The sequence below is a fragment of the Diplotaxodon limnothrissa genome, linkage group LG20, assembly GCF_057381915.1.
Source record: "Diplotaxodon limnothrissa isolate DT_005_m linkage group LG20, D_limnothrissa_male_GT1.1, whole genome shotgun sequence".
Lineage (NCBI taxonomy): Eukaryota > Metazoa > Chordata > Actinopteri > Cichliformes > Cichlidae > Diplotaxodon > Diplotaxodon limnothrissa.
The window spans coordinates 2,848,850-2,873,575 of record NC_140615.1 but is presented as its reverse complement, the minus strand read 5'-3'; the positions used below and the strand labels follow the sequence as shown (position 1 = coordinate 2,873,575).

The following is a 24,726-nucleotide window of genomic DNA, read 5'->3' as shown; positions in this document are numbered from 1 at the left end:
AGGAGACGGTGCCCCAGTGTAGATACACAAGAACTATATCAGCACTGCACTTTCTGCGCTGTGCTCATATTGTGTTTGCTGATCACAAATAGACTGATCAATGGCAGCCCCCTAAAGAGCCTGACTCCTCCCATGCACTAATGTCCCTCTCTGTTATGATAAACACTGAGTCCTGTGGGGGGGAAACCTGAGAGGAGGAAAGAAGAGAAGCTGTCAATAGAGGACATGCTTGATCTTAAGCACTTATTTAGAATTCTAAATATGTTTGCATATTTATGGATAAGAAACATTCCTGGAAATAACATTTTGTGAAGGAAAGATTTTTATTTGATCCTTTTTCTTCAGCGTTGGTATAATGGATTTACGGAGGGACTAGATTTAAAAACATCTCACAGAGCGCAGTTTTTCTAGGACTTGTGCAACATCCAAGGTATCAGTAAAATGAAAAAACAAGTAGCTAAGCTTTGGGAGATACACATCTTATTCTGCTTTTTTTCCTCGTGGCTATTCTGAGAGGAAATAAATCTTTCCCACTAACCAGAATTTAATAAATACAATTTTTTAAGGCAGAATGGAATAAAGCACAAATTTAGAAACAAAATAAGTTGGGTTTTATTTTCCACATGGGTAGCTTGGAGAACACGTTCTGACTAATTGCCATACAGCATTTTTAACAACTGTAACAAATGACCATCAAAACATGCATTCAATTATCAGAATATGGAGCAGCGGTTGATACTTTTTTCTCATTTATGGAGAATATTCCTCGTTCCCAAAGCTCAACAGAAATGCATTAACTATTAGACAACAGAACAATAATCTCATAATTGCTCATTTCCCTTTCTGCCCCGCTCTCAATCTCTCTGCTCATACACGGTAGCTGGAGTCATAATTCCTTCAGCAGCTAGAGGGCTGAGTCGCTTCCACGTATGTCACTAATGACCCTTTGCTAAAAATGACTGATGCGGTTATTTTTCTTGGGAAAGCTCAACACAAAGTGAACAAATGGAAGTGATCAGAATTAAAACATCAGCCAGAAAACTTGCTTCCTCTTGGAAAAAGTGCAGGCTAAATGCAGCCTGCAGATTGATTTTTTTTTTCTTGACACAGCATCCACTCTGTCCCTAGTTCCCCCCACACCCCACCCCGCTTAGCATCCCTGAACAAGCGAGCGGGTGAGTGAGTGAGTGACCACAATTGGAAAGTGTTTGCTCGCAGCAGGATTTCCTGCATGCACGATGTGATAAAAATAACAAGTGTAAAAGAGAGGGAAAAACACTGGCATCTGGCTCGTCGGGATTTAAATGTGAAAGGAAAATACCGTGGGCGTCCACACAGAGGGGCTCATCCCTGTCAGAAAATAAATAAATAAAAAATACCTTGCCATAAATCATCCAACCGTTTTAGATCAATCAGCATGAAAACAAGCACGCAGAAAACATACCCTCAACATCACCTAAATACTCATGGCTCTCTGATTGGATTAAGCTCTCTCTTCACTTCTGTCATGCAACTCGCTCTCTTACACCTCAGCAAAGTGATTTATGCTTTTTATTGTCAAACTACTCCCATCTGCCTCCACCACATACCTATCCAGCACCCGCCTCTCCTCCATCTCTGTACTAATCACCCTCACTGATATGAGACCAGCTTGTGCCAGATTGTCTCTTAGTCACCCACACCACATCCCTGGTTCTCCATCATTGATTTTCATGCAGTTTTAATGCAGTTCAAACAAGGGAATTATCTCTCCACACCACAAGCACAACTACTGTCTTGCTAAATCACACAGGATATTAGTTCATGTGACAGGGGGAGCCTGGTGACACATGGCATGTCCTGACATATTAGCAAGCGCGCCGCCACCGTTGCCGCCACCGTTGCCGCCACCCCGCAGCAGACAATTTGTACTAATAGATATTAGGATGGTGAATTTGATATAAATTCTTAATATGTTCGGATGTATTAACACACCATTACTACTCAAGCATTAAGATGAGGCAGCATGTGTGTGTACGTGTGCATGAGACACTCGAGTTTTAAACCTTTTTGGTTAATTGTTCACTGCTGACTGATGGCGACTTTTCAAGAGCCCTCCAGGAATGTCCGGGTTTCCATACTTATCTGTATAATTTGCTTCCCTTTTTCTGCTACCCACTCTGTCTCGGAGGTTGGAAAGCTACTTATGTCAGTATTTGCATCTTTTTGTCCTCTCCTACAGCTGTTTCAAATGTGTATTGTGGGGGAGCTCAAATCAAACATCTTTTCATTTCTTTGGCCTAAGCTGTCGTCTCTCTTTCTCCTTCTCTGTGTCTTCCTGGCAGACCACTACAGAGGCAGAAACACAATGACTGTGTTCAGTCCAACCCCCCCCCCCCCTTCCTCCAGTTTTCTCTTTGTCAGTCAGCAAACGAGAGGTTTATAGCACAGCAGCCATGTTGATGAGGATTTCATTCTGTCTGAATTCTCTCCCTGTCAGAGGAATAAGGACGGACACTCATAAATGTCAGACATATTTTACTTTAACACGTAGCCGTGCGTTTGTGTGTGTGCATGTGTGTGAGTTATGGTTGGTGTTTATATCAATGCTGTAGCTACGTCGTTTCACAGATCTAGATAAATGGTCTGTTATCGGCCTGTTTACTCTCTGTGAGAGACCGGACAGTCCCATATGTTACACCAGGCTCCACCAGCCAGTTCACAGCATGCCGACGCTGCCGTCATCTGCAAACCTTGAAAATTAGACAGATACAGACTGTCGCAGCTTTTTTGGAACAGTGGAGGGACGAGTGAAAATCCCCCAAAACACATTTTGAAATAAGCTTTCTTGAGAATGAAACAGTGTCTTTGCACGGTCATACTTTGTGGAAAAACAAACATGAACATGAAATATTATCAAAGAAATGGAGCTATATTCACGGTGCTGTTGACTTTCACAGGCATTTTACAGGCTCACATTGCAGTATAATCTGTAACTCAGTATTACAGTTATGCTACCGTTACAGAGATATTCCAGCACGGAGCACAGGAAAGAAATTTTAGCACGTGTTCAATTTAGCTGTGACAAACTATGCCACTGTATTTTTTCCAGTGATATCAAGAGCAAAGCAACACTGATGAGCTTTGTTTTCACCCCATTTCATCCTCAGAGAACTGGTTTCAACTTTTGAACACACTACTTCATTTGTCAGCTACTTAAAGGGAGGTGCACCACAAACCTCCTTGTGAATGCTTTGGTCATAAGAATATTAGCATTCATTCATTTGCATGGAAAACACAAACACTCAGCAACTAATCGCTAAACAAAAAGTGCAACACAAACCGGAGACAGAGACTGAATTCAAAGTAAAAGTTTTGCCTTTCACTATCACTTCTCAATTAGCTGGTGAGTGTTAGCAGATAAGCAGCCATCTTCCATGCAGGCAACCTGCAACACACTAGACCTGTTCTGTTTTCAGTGCCGTCATTTTATCATGATCACCCTCCTGCAACCACCAGCCAACTTGTTGGGAAATACACATTTTTCCCTAATACACATTCACAACATTTGTCCCATCTTTAGACTTGAATCAGTTTCACACCGACTGTCAGGAACCTCTTTTAACCACCTTCAACCAGCTGGCTCATTTTCCCCCAGTAACATAGTTGTTGCCAGCTGGTTACCAGGTAGTCACTGAGGCTTATGCAGATTGAAAGATTAAGTATATCCAAGCCACCACAACACTTTAGACTTTACTGAATAATGTAATTTCCTACAGAAAGAAAATTGTTTACTTCCATCAGCAGAGATGAATCCACAACATGAACAGCATGTTCAGCTTTCCTTCAGTCTTGTTTTAGTCACTTTGCTGTTTCAGTAACGTTTTAATTCCAGCTCTGTATTCTTCAGCTTTTCTGAAACCCTATTTGTCCCTCATTAAATTTGTTTTGCATCTTTCTTCAGTTTGTCCTTCATGGTTGGATTTCTGTAGACTCATGCTTTTGTTGGCCTTCGTACAGATGAATTATTTGCTGTATCAGGTTTTTTTTGTTAATAAAGCTTGACTTTTGCAACTGCTCTCTGTGTCCAGTTTTTGTATGAATGTTACTGCAAAATACGAAAATGGAAAGATGGCACACTCAAAATATCTGAAACAGCCTTGAGGTTGCTCATGGACGTGCACCTTACAAACTAAAAATGTACATGTTAGCTATTCCACTTAAACACACACACACACACACACACACACACACACACGCGTAGTACTTACTTCCAGTTATAAGCCAGTGATACTTCTATATGTGAGTATAGGGCAGAGGTTCCCAAAGTGTGGGGCCCGCCCCCTAGGGGGGCGCGGTATGAAAAGAAAAAAAAGAAGAACGCTTGCTAGCATAACAGACAGGTTTTTGACGGAGCTCCCACACAAACGCAAAGCAGGAGATGAAGCATCGCCAAATACGTTTCCAAACCAACCTTTCAAGCCAAAGACTAGAAAATATGGTGAAGCATATCTGCCCTTTGGCTTCACCTGTGCTGTAATAAAGTTAAAGCCACACATTTAAACCAGTTGCTCTACATATAGAATTTGCACCTTAAGAGTCAATAGCATCTTTGGAGATATTTAACAGTAACGACACACTAAACTTCCCACTCTTGCAGATACTTAGGCATCACTGTTCCAAGCATCCACACATGAACGTCATTAAAAATGTATCATCCTCTATAATGCTGGAACATAATCACTCGATTTATTTCTATGATAGACATGCTTACTTCATATTTTACTTCAGACAGGTTATCTGATGGTCTCTATGACTGCTGCGTGAAACTTGTTGTTTCTTCTAATTCTTCTAGCTTCTAATTCCTTTGCGTCAGCACTTTCTCTCTAACTACATTCATCAGGACAGCTCATCATCTTTCCACCCCTTCCCTCACTAGTCTCTCATCCCATCTCACACTACCAAATGAAAGGGAAACCCTGGTGTGTCTGAGGCTGGCTGGCAGCAAAGCCAGAGGTGGAAAGATGAGAAGAGAGAGAGAGTGTGAGAGAGAGACATAAAGGCAAACAAAAGGAAAAAGAAAAGAAAGGAAGGGGAGTAAAAGCGCAGCCTGCTCTGACTGTAAATGCTATATGAAAACAGGAGAGTTTAAGCGTTAAGAGATGATTAGACTTTGTGGAATGAGCAACGTTGGGCAATTAATAAAATACAACCGAAGTTTCAAGTCTGTGTTATGCACCTAGGAAACCGTGAGAATAGAGAGGCAGTTATTGCATTTGTACAGATCTGTATTCACTCGCTCACACGCTCATCTTTTGTTGACATCCCACAACATGAAACTGCTAATCTAAAGGCACCATTTCCTTACAGTAACAGAGACATGTTGGTATTTTCTACTCGTTATCTACTTCAGCTCTTCTGAATGTTAACTAATGTACATCATTGTTTTTATACGAATTCATTCAATTCAATTTTATTTATATAGCACCAAATCACAACAACAGTTGCCTCAAGGTGCTTTATATTGTAAGGTAAAGACTCTAAAATAATACGAACAAAGAAACAGAGAAAACCCCAACAATCATGTGACCCCCCTGTGAGCAAGCGCTTTGGCGAGAGCGGGAAGGAGAAACTCCCTTTTAACAGGAAGAAACCTCCAGCAGAACCAGGCTCAGGGAGGGGCGGGGCCATCTGCTGCCACCTGTTTGGGGCGAGGGGATGAAGACAGGAAAAAGATGCTGTGGAAGAGAGCCAGAGATGCAAAATAACATTACAATGGAAATAGACGTATGTTGCCTTCCACCTACATGGATATAATCTTAATTTGACTTCTGTTTTATTTCTTTTCTACTTAAAACTGACCTTCAACACTCAGTAGTAAAGTGCTACAAACATTTAATATAAGGGGAAGCTAATTCAGCACTGCCATAGATCAGCAAAGTTGCAGTTTGTTTTGTTTTGTTGCATTTTTTTTTTTCACTTTAATTTTTCACTTGGTTTGTTTAGGAAATGTTTTGGTTTGGGATAAAACAGTTCTTCACAATACAAGCCTAAATGTTGCAAAATGATTGGTTGAAAGGCTATTTTAGGCTATTTGTCTGAAGTGGCTACAAAGCTAGCACAGGGCTCACACTGTCTTGGAATAACGGCAATAACATTGCAAAATGTGAATAAACAGTTTTTTGCAGAACTAAAGCTCAGTCATATCCACAGTCCACACACAAACACTTGTTTTCACTGAGCCTGCCTGATTGGACATATTGGAAGTTTGCAGGAACGTACAAACAGAGCTTGAGTGACACTCCCCTCATCTTCTATGTGGGTGTTTTGCTGTAATAGACCTCTCTCACAGCAGATGTTTTGCCATGGCATAGCAGGAATGACATTTACAACAACTGTCTTCCATTAAGGTGAGTTCGCCTTAGCATCTGGTACTGTTCCCGCTGGTTTACTGTCACAGTGTTGTGACTTACTGGGGCACTTGATGGAATATAACCATCATTAATGAAACAGGTTTCACTTGTGCTTTTCCTTATATAACAAGTTAACGGCATGCCATGAACACATTCCAGTAGTAAAGGACAACGTGCACCTTTGTCATTACTATAACAAGAGTCTGCTAACATGTAATTTCCATCACAGCTCCATCGAGCTTTTACTGGAGGTGTAATTAGGCTGAAAACACCTGTTTGATAGAACGGGGCTTTTAAAGGCCTCAAATGCCTACCGTACACCCACACAGGTGTTTCCACTTATCTTTCCAGATTAGATCTCTCCTCAGGACAGTGCCCACTGCAACTGCCTATGAATAACCCGTTGCACCTTAAACTTTACAATCCGTGCACAGCTCTGCACTGTGTGAATCTGAACAAAGGTCTGACCAGCACAATAACTTCAAACAGCAGGACACTGCTTAAATTGCTTTTCTTTTTGCATATCTCTTTGGCTCTCAAAGTCCCACATTTTCTATTTATTTTTTTATTGGTAAAGGAAATAACAGCAAAGTGTTTGCAGCATGGCAAATATTCTGCATTTGCTTTAGGCAGCTGGTGTAACTCACTTCAGACCCACCAGGGGACATATTAAAGAACTCAGTTGAAAAGTTTCATTTTGAGAAAAAAAAAGAGAAGAAGAAGTAAAAACGTGATACACATTTCACAGTTTCTTCAGTTTTCTTAAAAGCATTTGTATTTTTTGTAATTCAGGAAGCTTCAAGGAAAGGCTGTGTTGTGTGCACATTTATATGTTTGCACACACGAAACTGTATTTTTATTGCTTCTCCTGTTCCCATGGCCGGGGCTCGGAAACACTCAGAAGTAGGTTGTTTGTTCTTTCTTTTTTCTATTTGCATGTAGTAATGAAGTGTGCATCGTAGCTCTTTATAATTTGTGTTTTATTTAAATTCCACACAAACAATTAAGTTATTGAAATATAAAGAACTCTTTTCTCCAGCTGTCAGAGATGTTTTACAAGCCATTTGTTTACCTTTAAATTGACCCAGCTGATGTTTCAATTTCAACTGAGTTTAGATAAAAACCACACAAGTCATCTCAGGGCATGTTCCACAGATATGGCATCATAACTCGGATCCATTTCTGCGACCGCTGTGTAGCTCAAGCATGCAGTCTCGTATTGATTTTCACACTGAATACTGTATGTGCTTCAGTACAAAGACAGACAGACACACAAAAAATATCAGAAGTCCAGCTGTGTTGATTCTGTATATCTCCCTCACAGATGAAAAATTGAAGCATTTCTATTAATCTGAACCAAAATAAGCATAAAACACTCAGTGAGGGATTGAGTGATTTGGGCTTTAATGCAGCCCACAGAGTATTTACAGTGGTGTTCTGCAAGGATTAGTTGCATGAGAGGATTAGTCAAGCTGCATTACTGCTGTTTTATTTAACTCACAACAGCAAAAGACTAAAAGTAAAAGCCTCTTAAACACATTTAGGCTACATGAGAGGCCAGCCTGGACACTTTGACAAACATGATGTTTGTGTCCTCTTTAAAGACATGTACCGGAAAGAGATGTGCAAAACACACCCACGCACAGACACACACTTTCTCACATACTCAACTCTCTGCACTTAATCTATAATCTAGTAATCTGCTGAAAGTTGCCCTGTTCAGCATATGCTGTGCTTGGAGACACTGTGTCATATTAGTTAAGGCGATGATGCTGGTGAGAATAAAGCATATGCAGATACTGACAGAATCAACAGAGTGGGAAACTCTCCGAGAGAGGAGAGGATTAATGCAGACAGACTGGAAAAGAAGGAAGCACCGTGAAAGAGAAAGAATGAAATTTGCAGAGGCAGCACAACTCAGCCATCTCTCCCTCTCTTTCAGTCTCGTTCTCTTTCCTTGCATCAGCACTGATCACATACATCAGTAAAGTAAAGAGCACCCCATCCATCAATGTATGACTCTGGAGCTGCTGTCAGGAATACTGAAGCTGTTCCTCACAGCCGCGCAAACACACAAAAGCACAATCATATGCATACTGCGCAATATATCAACATCGGCATTATAGCAACCAGAATAGACACCCTGTCAATGCGGTAAAGTTTGCTTCACTTGAAAATACACAAAATGTGCCTTTTACAAAAATCACACTTATATTGAAGCAAACGCAACTGGAAGAAAATATATACTTGCTCTGTGCTCGGCTCCCTTCAGCTTGTTCCTATTTGCTTAATTTATTCTTCATGTCAAAACATGTTCTAGTCTTGGTCCAGGATGACCCTTTAATTTCTTCTTCATTTGGAGACTTGATTCTAATAGCGGCGGTCCATTATCTGCATCATTCTAACACAAACACTACTGGAAATCTGCTTCTGCGGCTGCCTTGTTAAATGAAGGTTTAAACTCATTTATTATTTTTCATGTCAACGTATGCGAAGCTCCAATATAGGAGAAGTGTGTTTCATACAAGCTCTGCTGGGAAAACAGAAAAAAAAGGGCCAGTCAATGCTACTTTACATCCAGCCAGCAGAAGACAAGCCACACTTGGGGAGTGTGCATATGTACCAAAGCTAAACAGGAATTGGGTTTATGATTTGCTGTTTAGTAGCATTAATCCATTCAGATCTTTCTTGGTACACATGGCTGAGAAAACAAAAGCTTTGGATGGAGTCCTGCATTTCCTGACAGACACAAATATGTAAATGGTTCAAAAGGTAACATCCAGCCGTTTGTTTGCTTTCCAAACACCTGGTCATTTGCTGAATCTCCTGAGATCAAACACAGAAACTGTGTACACGGGGAAAAGAAAAGGGAGCGATATGAGAGCAAATGGACCCCAAGGAGGTAAAGCAAAAGGCTTTGATGTGCTCTGAGCATGCCTGTTTACAAATTATACAATAAGATTCAGAGGTGCATTTTTCAATGGCAATTCATAACTATGCAAATAATAAACACCCACTGACTCAATGAAATACATCCTGTTTTTGAAGGGCTCAGCTTTCTGGTTACAGTCCAAACATGAGGTGTAACGGGAAGTTTTTAATTTGACTATAACGTGAGCATTATGTGCAGTACGTGTTGCTCTTGTGCTCTAGACCAGAGAAAAGCTCCAAAAACTCAAAGCTGGACGGGACAAACATACAAAACAATGAATGAGTACAGACTAAGACAAGATAATGGTAACAGCAAGCCAGAGAAAGTAGCTGTTATGAGCTTTGTTTTAACACAAAAGAAATTCAATCTGAGAACAACAGAACCAAATCTCATAGAAAATAAACTGCAAATAATCAGTAGACTAGTCAATAGTCTCACACAGATACACTGTAAAACCTAATAATGTGCCTTATTAAAAATATTAAGTAGAGTGAACTCAGTAATTATCAACTTGTTATTAGCACTAAAAGCTGATCAACTCAGTTTAGTTCAACTAAGTAAGCTGGAGATGCTGCTTTTCAGTGGTGGAATGTATCTAAGCACACTTACTCTATTCTGTACTTAAATAGGTTCCAACGTGCTGCTTTGCCTCATTTCATATTTGACTTCATTATCTGACAGTTTATATTTGTATGCGATCGACTTTCTGTGCTGTACGCTTGGTTTGAGGCTCTGGACCAGCACTCCTCCCAGTAAGCTGTTGGACAGAAAGATGTCAATTGAGTGTTTTTTTTAGTTTTCGTATATATTAGTAATTTTCAGAGTCATTTATATTAATCATGCTAAAGTTTAATCGTACTTTAGACCAACCTGTTTTACTTCTCGCTTGTGCTTTGTGAGAGTGTTTACTGATCTTTTCCTGTCTTCTGTTATTAGACGTGAGATATGACTGCACTATGCTGTTGTCCTCAAAGGAATTCCAGCAGTTCTTGTTGTTGACTCCAGTAAATTCTACAAGACATGCTGCGTAAGTAAACGCAAACAACAACAGTTTGGTCTGCATTTCTTGAAAGATCATATCTCACAAACCTAGTTTAGAGGTACCAAACTATCTGCACAGTATATAGTGAAGTCCGCAAATCTTTGAACAATTTTTTTTGCACCCACATTATTCTACAGATCATCTGAAAGGTATATCGACACTTTGTCATTAAAATGAAATAATGAATTGATTTTACATCTAGATAGAAGGCATTCAGAATGAAAAGTTAGTGACCATGGTTGCATAGCCCTTTTTAAAGATATGCTGTTATGGTGTTATTGTTTGTCGGGCGGCGGTCAGGACTATCGAGGCACTGAATATCACCTGTGGGGACATTTGGGAGGTTGAGGGATGCTGACCTCAATAAACAGCTTGGGTATCTGCGGCTGTATGTTCTGCACACTGAGAGAGGAGCTGAACTATCAACTATCACCACATGATGGTGAGTTGGATCAGGTGGCGGGGGAGGATGCCGGACACACCTGGCACACTCAAACATATAGTGTAGACTGGGGACGCCTGGTAGAGGTTCAGGAGATCTTCAACTCCCAGTTCAACAGTAGCAGGCTGGGGACAATGTTCTGCACCTCCATAGCTGAGGCTGCTGCAAGGAGCACTGGCTGCAGAACCAACCACCTTGCTGGATATGCTGGACACTGCAGAACAGTGTAAATAAAAAGTTGGGCGGATTTTAACTGCATTACGAGATGTGTTTTTAATTATTATTTTTTATTTATAGTTACATACTGTAACTAATTAGATTGTACAGGGTGCTCATAATGAATAAGTTGCCCTACCTTCATTATTTTCAGTATGCTTTACATATTTTTCTTTGAGGCAAAGAGTCTGCATATTTTTTTTTTTTGTTGGAGGGACACCAAAGCTTTCCCAAACCAGCTGAGAGCAGTAATCTCTGCAGTGTGTCCTGGGTCTGCCTTGGAGTTTTGTCCAAGTGGGACATGCAAAGAAATCCTGGTCACATAGCAAAGCTACCTAAACTTTCACGAAGCGGTATGAAATCATAGTTGTGTTAGCAGTCTGTGGATATGAACGTGGCTTTGAAAGTGATATAATCAGGATGCGGATTTAGATTTTCTGGGCCAGGTCATATGACTTTGTCATTACAACTAGCAGATATACTGTTCAAAGCATTTTCCTATCTAGTATCAGTATTCAACAGAAGACTGTGAAGCATCACTGCAGTAAGTCACAAAATTGTTTTGTGGTGCTAGTTTATAGTTTAGTTAGTTGTTTAAAAGATTTGTATATGATACCTTTCACCATCTTTATTATTTACACCTTTCACCTGGAAATCTACTTGAATTCCTTGCTAGATTTCCATTATATAACATAAAAAGTTTGTCTGCTAGGTGTCTTTAATCAAGAACACCCAAGCCTCTTCGAAGCTACTCTGGTCATCCTTGACTCTAATAAAAGGAAATTGTATATATTGGTTATACATATTTCAGCCCGACTCTTAGTTAAAAGGATGATTCCTGTCTCAATGTGACTCATGTAAAACAGAGCCAAAAGTTCTGCTGACGCAGAATTGGAAATTCAAATGCATGTGTCTGTAAGACGGTGTTCCCATGAATACCAAAGGCGAGCATTGTACAAACAAATAAGTACAAAAGCGCTGCGCCACCCACCAGGTAAATACCTCTGGAGGACAAATTGGAAATTGAATCATAAACTATAAAGAGCCAAGGTTGAGTTCAGCTGCGGAAGAAAAGAGAGACGAGATGGAGGTGGAGAGGAGAAAAGAAAGAACGGCTACATTAAATAAAAGTTCACCCGTTCTCTCCTGCCCCGGCAAAAATTCACGCTGTGCTACCTGATTGAAATTTCCTGGTTTAATAGCTGTGAAATAAAGTAAAAGTTGGGAAGAGGAGGAAAGAGAGAATATGAAACAGAGGGCAAAAGAGAGGAAAGCAGCAGCGGCGGAACAACACGGGAGAGAGAAGGAGACTTGAAAACCAAAGACCAGCGGACACAAGGACATGATGGAAAGCGAAGTCTAAAAAATTCAATCAAAGCTACTCTTTGCCTTTTTTATAGTATTTCCTTAACAAACTGCTAATTCATATTGATATTGTATTGTCCTGTGCACATATGCAAGACGTCCTTGGGTGTCTTTTGCAAAGGGAAACTGGATTTCCTCAAATAAGTAAAACAGGTAACTATCCTAGTTCCAGTCAGTGGCTAAAACAAAGTCAATAGAGGCTTTATGCTTTTACTTAAGAAAGCAAACTGTACCAAGGTGGGTCTAGGCAGGGTTAGCTAGAGAGCTAAAAGGTAACGATTTCCTCTAATGAATGCAATGAGAGGACCCCAGTGAGGAAATCTCACTGTGCAGGGAAAGGAAACTTTCTATTTACACCAATTAGTCCAAACACGTAATCAGCACAGCACAAAGAGACACACCAGTGCATCCATCTAACATTACCTCGGAAGGGTTGATGGAGAAGGGGGGAAATCAATTCTATCTTCATTTTATTTCAAATTTAGCATCTAGATCTACAGATCTATTTAGATGTAACTGAATTTTAAATTATGAAATTATAACAACAGAGGGAGTTTATTATTTTAGGCTCCACAGTACTTGTTTTTGGAGAAATGCATCGACTATCACACACTGTCCTGTTTCATTCAAGACGTGAGAACATAACATAAAGTTCTCATAAAGTCACAATGATTTCAATAGATTTTAAAGAAAGTCAAATTTGTAACTGTTGAGATTTATTACATAACCATGTGTAACCAATACAACACTTCAATACTGTCATAAATTCCTCATATTTGCCACCTGTAAGTATTAACATTAATTCAACATTAATTAGTAGTAGAAAAATTAATACTTTTATTTTTGTGTATTTTGGTTCACTTTAGGAAAACAAAACCTTAAATTCCAAACTAAAAGAACGAGATTTAGGCAATTTTTACTCCTTTCAAACGTTGAAACATTTTACACGTTCACCTAACAAGATAAAGATCCCACAAACTCGGCTGAATCAAACATGAGGAAGTACCTGCTTCGGCAACCCTTCGTTAAAATCCAAAAATGGAACTGACAACACCAACAACAACAACAGCATTAGCAGCTCTTTAGCTCAGGTACAGCTGAACGGTGTGACTTTAACCCAAACTTAATTAATTTTTAGTGTTTTTCTCATAATCATCTGAGCTCTTTTGCAGTTTTTTGGAAATTTTTAAAAAAGATCTCGTTTTGCCAGCGTTGCAAGGCACCATAAAGTAGGAGATCATACGTGGGTAATGATAGAGCACAGTGTGTTTTATGTGTGTTTGCAGGAGCATTTAATCTGATAACACTGCATTCATAGAAACGCAGCAGGAACTGGCAGCGTGAGTCAGTTCCTGACTTTGTCATTTCATCAGCTATTTGAACAATCATCAGTGATTTTTGAAACATTGAAGCTGACCTGTAAGATTTGTGAATAATTCTTTAGCACCACTCTATCGTTTACAATTTGTTCCAATCAAGCTGAAGAACAGTATCCTTGAATTTGAGGTAGCACTAGTCATTGGTAAGAAACTTGGTTGGCCTCAGTTTTACCTTCAGAACTGCTGAAATTCGTTCTGACATAAATTCAAGAAGGTGCTACTAACGTTGTTCAGAGAAGCTGGTCTAAAAACAACACACACCTTTTGCAGATTTGTAAAAGCAGTTTTTATGAGGTGATTCTTCAAACATCTAAAAGGTGCTCTAGCTGTACTGATACTTTTTTTAATAGTAAATTTATTGTCAGAAAAACACTTCTGAGATGATGTGTGCTGTGGTTATAAAAGCAAAGCAACTACATTCAAGGAGAGTATTTAAATGTTGCTCAACAGGCTCAATGTGTGCCAGAACAAACAAACACTTCCATCACACCTAGGGATGGGTACTGATAAGATTTTCACGATTTCGGTTCCATTTTTGATTCTGTTTAATGATTCGATTCTTTATCGATTCTTTTTAAAAAGGAGAACACTAAGGTCGATTAGCTTAGAACTTTGTTTTATATCTTCTCTTTGAACAAGATAGAAATTTAGGAGTAACATGGCCTTACAAACCCAACACTGAGAGCTTCAGAGATCCAGCCTACGGCTCTTCAATGGGGCGTCACAGGGTCCCCAGGAAAAACATTGTAAATGTAAAATAATAAAATAAATATTCTTCTGTAGCAATAACAAAGTTTAACATAAATTATTCTGCAGCAATTACACAAGAATATCCAGTAATGTCCCCGCCTACAATTAAACACATTCACTTACTGAAAATCATCTGCTGTGGCAAACGGGTGCAAGCCTTTGACCACAAACTGAGTCTCTGCTCGGTGACATTCGTCTATCCTGGCCTGAAAGGAGACGCTACCGGCAGACTGCAGCGAGAACTGCCAGCATCTGAGCCAGACTCTGTCTCATCATGGTCACTAAATGCACAGTAATGGCAGGTTTTGGAATAAGGCAGATTGCGCTAACATAATATGCACTGTTAGTTGATTATTTACCTGCCGCATTAACGGGAGAGGACGTGCAAACGTTACCGCTGCTGCTGGGTTGAGATTCACGAGTCCGGAGCGGAATTAAAAACACGACATTCATTTAAGGTCATCGCGTGTTTGTGAGCTTTTGCATATTCGTAGTGTTTCCTCCCTTAAATGAAATATCTACTTAGCAAGTGTTGCAAGTTGCCCTGTTTTCATCCGTTCTCGTAAAGTATAACCAAACTTTTGAGCGTTTGAGCCGCCATGTTTCCTATCAAGTAAATGACGCTCTGCAACGTGGTGACGTCATTTGGGGCGACTGGAATCGATAAGGGAATCGTTTGCGAAAATGGCAAACACTTCCAAGGAATTGAAACAGTGGGAACGTTTTCGATTCCCATCCCTAATCACCACAAGACTGAACTTTTGATACTTTCCATTTGGGAATTTAAATATGTGCTTCTGCATAACTGGCTGTGGCAAGTAGTTATTAGATTTCCTCTCACTTTTTTTGTTTGTTTGTTTTGGGCTTCTTCTTTACTATTCCCCATATGTCAGAAGGATTGAGATGGTTTTATATAAATCAGCATTTTTCCAAAATCTAGCATGTCTGGCACCAAACCCTGTGCCACATCCAGTCCCTTAAACCACTTTTTGTCCCCATTCTGATGCTTTGTTTGAACTCCAGTGACTCTTCTTAACCATGTCTACATGCCTAAAAACATTTAGTTTTCTCTATATATGTCCTTTAACAAGCCTCTGGAAGGGTTTCAGTTACCAGACAGAATATTTTCATATATACATACACTATAAAGAGCATGGTGCTAGTCCTTAGTAACACAATCACAGCCTCACAATCCATTTTTGTTTATGTGCTACTCTGGTTCTTTAGGCAGAGGCCATGAATCACGCTGCCTCTAAGCAGAGTTCATCTTGCTGTCTGGCATCACCTTTCTGCTTTTATAGATATTCATTTGCTACACTTGGTAAAAAAAAAAAAAGAAAAAACCCCAGCTATAAACACACTGTCCTCCAGTAGAAAAACCATTTTGATTGCTTTGTGATCTTCTTGTTCAATATTTCAGCAAACAGGCAGCCTGCCTGACAGACATTAGAAACACATTTCTCCAGAATATCGGTGGAATCTTGTTTGAGCAGGAATAAGTACAGAAGATGATCCTGTGACAAACTCCAAAAGTCTAGAAGGCCTGTACCCAATCATCAGATACACTCCTGGCACGTTAATGGCTTAAAACAATACGCGCATTACCAAGGACACAGTGATTGGTGAAGGAGAGTATATGCTAATTCAGTTATTCAGTCATGAAATTTGTCAACTGTAACCGCTGATATAGAGCGAGGGAGAAAAAGAAGCCAGAGCAGGGCCGGCCCGTGGCATAGGCCGTATAGGCAAATGCTAAGGGCGCCGTCCATCAGGGGGCGCCACGCCAGTGCCATAAATGTTGAAAAAAAAAAAAAAAGTTGGTACTATTAATTCTAAATACAAAAAATAATCCCACGTTAATTAAAATGCAAAGTAAAGCTTATTTAATAGAAACATTATTTGTTACAACATTACGCCCCCCCTCCCCGCACGGTGCGCCCCCTCCCTTCCCGTATCATGGTTCCTTTTGGACGTCACCACATCAAAAAATCAACACAAGATGTCAAAACGGCCAAAACTGTCAGGTGCCCAGGGAAGAAAAAAGAGAAAAGAAGAGGAGGAGAAACGAGAAAAAGACAGAGGTAGGTAACGTTAGCCTACATGAAATTATTTGAATGTGATAGTAACCTAAATTTTTAGCATTAAGCTAATGTTACATGATTCGCTAATTGCTAATCAATAAATAGCTAGTTAACTGTTTTAACGTCAGTTAATATTGTGGAGGGGGCTAAATTGTTATGGAAAATAATAATGTAACGTTAGGTAATTACAGTACTCCCACCTTTCCCACCATTCCTCATTTGTATTCATCTTTTAAGCAGGTGTTTTTTGTTTACATTGTTATTGCCTTCTGGTTAGCTAACGTTTACCCTGCAGGTAATAGTCACTTTTCCACCCCTGTATATATTATAGTTGTAAGCCTAGTTGTTAAAGTGCACATCATTAATGTTAATTAAGCAATATCACATGAGAGGGAATGCTGTTTTTTAATATGAGCACTGCTGTGATTCGGTCAAAGATAATCATAACATAACATTCTCATATGATATTATACTGTTACTTTGCATTCTGCTATTCAGCATTTCACTGTAATGATGACAATAAATTGAATCTAATCTGCATATCAGTTAACATCATATATATATCTCTTTGGTTTTTCATTTATATTATATCATTTCATTTTATTCCTGGAATCATGTTTTTATTATTAGACTTTAATTCTCAGTGGTGTCACATACTCCTCTCTTCAGATGCACTGTTGAAGTTTCTAAATCCCACCCCTGGGCCATCTACCACATCTACCGCTGCTGCCTCCACTTCAGCAGCACAACCCAGCCATGATGCAGCAGCATCAAGCGGTCTTCCTGTTGCCTTATTTATATTGTATTTTTAATTTATTTTAGCCAACTTGTTGACACGTTTTATTGTGTTTATGTATGTAAAATTTATTGTATTTCATATATTCATTTTTTATTTTTTGTATTCATTTATTTATTCATATCTTTTTTTATCTTGTTAATTATTCTGATTGTGAATTTGCTTTCTTTAAGTAAAAAAAAAAGAAGGTCAAAGACAAAGCTATTCGGTTTCTTGTGAGTACATACACTACACTGCCGATGTAGGGGGGCGCCACCTAAAATCTTGCCTAGGGCGCCAGATTGGTTAGGGCCGGGCCTGAGCCAGAGGCTACGTAAAACCCATACTGCCGAACAAATGGGCAGATCATAAATAACATGTGTCTCTCTTGCTGTGAGGCAGCAGGACAGTCGGTGTTCAGTGGAAACCAGAGTGACAAAATACGATGTAACTGAAACTTAATAATTGTGTGAAATCATAAATACTGCTCTAACAAACAGTATTCATTGCTATGCAGCTTCCTGCTCATAAAATAATTATTTTATGATTACCGCACTGACTGATGTTAATGTCAGCAGCTATTTGTGAGACAGTGATATTTAAAATGGGTAATTAAAAGTGATTTTCTCCCTGTCTGCCACTCGCCACCACCGATGACTCCACGTCTGTCATCAGTCAGATGTTGCAATGTAATTATATGGGAACACACACATGCACAACCTCAGTTTCAAGCAATGTGCAATCTTTTGTTTCATTTCCCAACAAAAATGATATTCATTCAACAGGTGAAGCAGGTGTGGATGATGGAGTAAGAGGGCTTTAAAGATGGAAAGTACGATCCAGCCAAGTTCCTGGCAGTGTGATCCCTCTATGGTGCCTCGTACACATGCGTATTCCACCCCCACTGTTATTTTAGCTTATAACTGTAGACGAAAGTCTTGGCTTTGTTGTTGCTCTCATCCTGTAGAGTTGTGTCACAGTTAGTGAAGGAAGATTCTGGTGTTTATTATATTTATTATTCTCGTGTGTTTATTGTTCAATGATAATTTTTAATTGCCCTGGGTCAGCACGTCTCAATTTCAATAAAGTTGTATTTACAGAGGGGAAGGGACGGAAAGCGTCTGCTACATTTGCATTTATTTATTGGATTTCAAAGAGATTTAGAATGTGCTGAGTTTATTATTATTCTCATCAGAGATGAAACGATGTGCAAAGCACCGTGCTCACGTTTATCTAGCGCTGTCTGGTCCTACTGACTGCTCAAAGCACTTTTTAACCACACAGTCATGCAGCGCTTTTTATTCTGCACATTTCCAAGCACTTTATCTACCTCACATCCGTGGCCAATTTACAATCACCTATTAACCTAACATGCGGGTGTTTGGACTGTGGGAAGAAACCAGAGTACCCAGAGGAAACCCACGCAGGGAGAGTGAGAACATGCACACTCCACACAGAGGTGCTGAACCAGGAACCTTCTGGCTGGGAGGTAACATTGCTAACCGCTGCACAACTGTGCGGCTGCACGAAAATGCACAGTCTGGGCCACATGCTTAATTTAAAACATTTAGGAAGAAGAAGATTTTAAAAGAAGGAAATATTCTTTCCCAGTATGAGCAGAGCATGCCACATTAAAAGTATAATAAGTGACAGTATAATGTTCTTCTGATCGTCTGTCTCACTGTCAGTAATTACTGATTTCATTAATTTGGTCTCTTTCTCTCTCATGCATGAATTCTTTAACTCGTGACCTGTGATTTAAAAGTGGAAGGAAGTGCTGGGATGTTTGTCAGCATGAAAAATTTCACATTTGTAATTTTCAGCTTGAATTTTTCACAAGCCATATGGAACCGTGTTGTAGACCAAGCATGGAGTGCAGCTTTACTGTGGAGCAGCCACTAAGGAGGGCAGACAGCCTGTCTCTGCACATCACATTAGAGAGCCTCCTTGGCCATGTATGCATATAGATGTGTGTGCACGTGGGTTTTTTTATTTGTGTGTGTCCTTCCATGTGGATCTACAGAGGGTCTGTCGGCGTGCCTGACTGAATGCACATGTCCCTCTGAGCATGTGCGAGAGTAGTTTAGCACATGTGACTTCGCCTTCTATGTCTTTCTCCTTACATCTGTATTTTCCTGTCTTGGCAGTCACAATGCCTTTCAGAGTAACTTAAGTTCTTAGTAGTCTCTAATGAGTGACGATGTATAGAGATTGCAGCCTATAGACTGAGAATCAATGACTCGACAGTGTGTGGTGAAGTGATCAGCATAATCGCTGTTCCGCTTTACTTCAAAGTCCAAGCCAAGCTGTTTCTTCAAGACTATCGGCAGAACCACTGAGTCATTTAACCAAGGCCTAGACTGCAAATAAGATCTCTTCATTGTAGGAGATCTATAGTCTACTAAGTGTAAGCGCTCTGTGGTCTAGGTGTTACACATTTCGGTATAATAAAATGTGGGAATAAGGCAGAATAAACAGAAGGATTGGTGGTTTAACAGATGGAGAGGCACTAATGGCATAGAAAAGGCATCATTTTCTATTTTTCTACTCTGGCTTGAGAGATACAAAAAAGAACAGAAACTACAAAGACACACACACACACACACACACACACTCTCCTGCAGACACACACTTATATCCTGAGACTTCTTCAACCACTTCTCAGTTCCATCAGCTCTTCTCCTGAGGTTGCTGTTCCTGTCTTGTCTCTACATGCCTTGTGAAATGAATTCAATAATGCGCATGCACACATATTCACACAAACGTGTTAATGCTGGCTGAAGTAAAACCTAGCCGGGAGACATTTGATGTATTGCCATCATGGCTGGCTGGTGTTAGGTAAGGTGGAATCCACTCACTGTTAACTTGAATCAGATTCACTTCTTGCAACAAGAGAACCGCTGATCGAAGCACACAAACCGAGCTCCTTGCTTTGTCTCTCAGGTAAACGGACCGCCGTTTTGAACATATAACCGCTTTAAAATAGGTCAATCATTACCTAAATTCAGACAATTTTCAGAAAGAACAATAAAAAATAGAAGCTAAAAAAAACTGAATAAATAAATCAGTTTTTTTACTCCTTTCACTGTACCTGCATGATGGATATGAATAAAGTACTCGATAACCAGGTTTCACTCACGGTGCACTTTAGAAACATACCTGCCCAAGAGGTTAACGTACCATTTGTCCAGTATGTTCATCATTTTCCTGAAGCCTTCATCACTCGTGTTTACTCAACACATATCTTTAAATGTAATGTAATTTCAATGTGCCTATGCATTTGACGGATACACTCGTTTGCTGTACAGTTTTATGGATGATTCACGTTAGCCTCCAATGTATCATTTCTCCTGGTTTTCATGCATTAATTAACTGCAGCTTTTGGTGTTTTTTCAGGCAGTTAAATAAAATATTTGTGCTGCTATTCTGCACAGATAAAACTACAACTCTACAGCACTCTTGGCAAATTATTTTGTCTTGGTTCAATTCAATTCAGTTTTATTTATATAGTGCAAAATCACAACCAAAGTCACCACAAGGCCCCCTATATTAAAAAGACCCACAGTAATAAAGAGAAAACGCCCCATGCAACCAAGCAATTGGTGACACAGGGAAGGAAAAACTCCCTTCTAAAGAAACCTGTTCAGGGAGGGGCAGCCATCTGGTGACTGACAGACCCAGTATGACTGTGTAGCGTGCTCGAACTCTGAATCTGAACTACCGTATTTACAGAAAAAAATGGCAATAGCCAATATTCAAGTCAAAGCTTCAAAATGGCCCAAATCAATTGGTGATGTCATAGTAGCTACATCGCCCAATTATAAATAGTCTGTGCTGACAACACTTTACATAGTCAGCATGAATCTACATTAGCTTTTGATTATCCCAAATTCTCACTGTAGAGATTGTCCAAAAAAATGTAAATCATTGCTTCAGAAATGAAACCGGCAGCCACGAATTGATTTGACTTGAACGTTTAAAGAGAGAACGGGGAGCTGTAATGGCAGTGACCACAGCCGCTCACTGGGGTACTCTTATAATGAAAGCAAAACCGAATAGCTTTAGTGACTCCCAACATTGTAATCAAATTTACTTTACATGCCTGTGTGTGTGTGTGTGTGTGTGTGTGTGTGTGTGTGTGTGTGTGTGTGTGTGTGTGTGTGTGTGTGTGTGTACCTCTGTGAATGCATGTGCGAAAGAGAAAGAGACAGCGGGTGTGTTTTGAATTAGTGAGAGCGACAACCTTGAGGTGACCTAAAGGATTGTATTCAGTAATTATCTGATTACTCGTCTGTTTTTCCTCACTCAGACACCCTGCAACTGGATAATGCTGTAACTCACTGATCACAACCTACTTTACAATCAATTACCCATTAACAGAAGAACGGTCACAATGCACACGGGCAGACAAACGCCGCCTTTGCTGCCACCGTTTCAGAGCAAAATGTGACAAAAGAAAAACACAAAAGTGCAAATTCTAAACTTTTCCTCATCTTGTGACTTTTCTATTTATCTGCCTCACTCGCTGTTTTTCTCGTAGCTTTGTGCAGACCTCAGCACTTCGCTGAAAGCCTGGTGAAGCACCACAGTGAGAAGGTGTCTCCGTCCCCTCTCAATGTCTTTTCACGATCCTTCCATTTATGAAAATGTTTGCCCTTGCCTTGTCAAAAATGTCTCTTTGAGAGGAGATGATGCCTGGCAGCCAGAGAACAGGAGAGTCAATCTTACACACAAACAGCCACAAAACACACACGCAAAGCCATGGATATAGGTACTCACATTTCAACAAGGACACACATTTACTACACACACACACAATCTCACAAAAAAAACCCTTCTTGTCTCCAAGAAGCGATAACATTATGAGAAATTTTCAGTTTGTACAAGGAAGGCCAAAGGAGGGGCGCACGTCCACCTAAGATGCCAGATTAAAGAAAAGATTCAGACTCATCAATCATTCTCCCTTTCAGTCATCCCTTAATGGAACATCTGCACGAGGCAGATGTTAAGACGTAAATACACTGGCTGCAATATAAATATCCTTCACGTCGCTCACGTTAGATACGCAGCACCAAAAATGACAAAGACAGCCAGTTCAGATGAAGGGCAGCTGGTGCACAACACTTATCACAACATGAAAGCCGAAGGCACAGCGTAACATTTTCAAGCCATCACAGCATATTATATGAAGTCAAACCGAACGCGCGACACTAAAATCACTTCCTGCTTTTATCCTTAGGTGATTTTGTCATTTTCAATTATTGAGTTTGGTTGGGTAAGGTTTTTGCTTGTTTTTTTCATTTTATTAGTTACATCCAAATCTGCCCCACAAATCTTGAAATGGATTTTTCTGGGTAATACTTGTGGTTCCTGGAATATTTAAAAGTAGATCCTTTAGCTCGGGAGACAGACAGCCTTTCCGCTTTTAGGATTAGGCTTAAAACTTTCCTTTTTTAGAAATCATATAGATAAGTCTAGATCCGGTGGCCCAGAGTCCTTCCTTAGTTACACTGAACAACACTTGGGCAGGGGCTCCTGGGGGATTCCCATCTTTTTCACTCATTATCCATTTAATAATTAGTTACTATTTACTTTGGCTTCCACAGGGTGTCTTTTGTCCTGTCTACCTCCCCTGATCCGGTCATCCAACCACAGCAGATTCCAGAGGTTTCTTCCTGCTAAAAGGGAGTTTTTATTTCCCACTGTCACCAAGTGCTTACACATTTGTAGGGTCATATTGTCGGGTCTTTACCTTATGATATAAAATGCCTTGAGGTGGCTGTTGTCGTAAGTTAGTGCTACATAAATAAAATAGACTTGTACTGAACTGACTTGGATTGAGAGGCACCAGCCTTTCAAACTTACTTATGCTGCTTGAGAATTAAAAGTGATTAAGAACAGCTTACATTATAATGACCTTCACTGCAAGCCTACAGCCAATAAAGCCTGTAAGTCCAGCACTCTGACATACCCCTAATAAAAATCGTAACTGTAAAAGCTTCACGACGACACAGAATGAATTCACATTCCTGCCTGTATGTGCATGTAACTGAACAGCATGACCTCAGGAACATAAAAAGCTCTTATTCCAGCACAGGTAGCAGCTATAACGTGTTCCGCCTTAAATCTTTGTTGCCTAGAGGTATGGGATTTTCAGTGTCACACACATGTGATCTTTGTGAACCAGGGAGGCGAGTACCCAACCTTAACATGAGAAATGAACTGAAAAGTAGTACGAGGCCTTTGGGCTCAATCACGGTAGTGACTCAGCCACTTGAATCACACGGGAAGGATATTACACAACCAGGGATTTCTAATCCACAAAAGCTCACTTCTCACTGTCTGTGCTGTAACCCCCAGGCATTTTTGAGAGTCATCCACCCTGATGGGACTGCGAGCACGCGAACGCCTCTGAACTGGGAAGACCTTTCTTGTTGGATTACTTGTACCCCCCTTTCTTTTATTAAAGAAGTTTTGTGTGTTCTTCCTGGCAATCTGCCTCGGTGGTCTCGTATTTCATTGTGAAGCCGACCTCGGTGTTCCCTCAGGTAGCACGCAGTGTATTCACTATAACTTTACAATATGTGAAAAGAAATTGGCTGCAGAGGTAATCTACAATAGAGCCAATATTGTGGATGTTGTAAACAGACAATGACCCACCGACAGGTGAATATACAGTACACAAGCGGACATATAGATATACAGCTACCTACCTGTGTGGCTTCTGTGTGCATGTGTGAGGGAGGCCAGACAAAGAGATAGCAGCAGACTCCACACACCTACTCCACAAATGCAAGGACCCCGTTCCCGCATTCTGTCAAAGGGAAAGTAAGCACACAAATGTTGTTAGTGGACACAAGAGAAGAGACAAATTTAGAGAATGCATTGCTTTACTTGTATATATGCAAAAAACATTCATTTGATTCTCACTGCAGAACTGTTATTAGTGACTCTCTATCCCCCTCTACCTAATTGGGCTCCACCTTTCTCATTTATGCAAGTCTGAACCTAATCAAGCACCACACACTGCTGTATATGTTCATGCATGAAGTGAAAAAAGCATCAGCTGAAGCGCAAAGGTTAGTTCAGTGTTTCCCATGAATTCACCAGAACGTTCTCGCACAATAACATGTTAGGCGTTTTGGTAGAAACACTTTAAGAAGTCAGGTGGTGTAAAGAGCAACATTCACACAGTCATACTCTAAAGCAGTGGTTCTTGACCTGGGTTTGATCGAACCCTAGGGGTTTGGCAGAGCCTCCGCCATGACATGCATGGCTCATTTTGTGCAGAGTAAAAAACATATCTATGTCTTGAATTTGAAAAACATCATATTTTATTTTTCACTAAAGAG

General features: G+C 40.1%; 1 protein-coding gene across 2 annotated transcripts in view; it reads right to left on the bottom strand.

Moving 5' to 3' along the window:
- LOC146610237 (chemokine-like protein TAFA-2) overlaps positions 1-14,921 on the bottom strand; it is a 43,820-nt gene extending 28,899 nt beyond the window's left edge. The window contains exons 1-2 of one of the 2 annotated variants that reach the window (XM_085344177.1): positions 14,878-14,921; positions 14,642-14,799 (exon numbers count right to left, since the gene is read on the bottom strand). In XM_085344177.1, coding sequence (XP_085200303.1) covers positions 14,642-14,651 — 10 coding nt within the window. In that variant the 5' untranslated portion in view covers positions 14,652-14,799; positions 14,878-14,921. Of the gene's footprint in view, positions 1-3,774; positions 3,834-14,641; positions 14,800-14,877 lie in introns of those variants that run through there. The other variant, XM_085344178.1, reaches the window with a different exon arrangement.
- Positions 14,922-24,726: the final 9,805 nt, after the last annotated feature.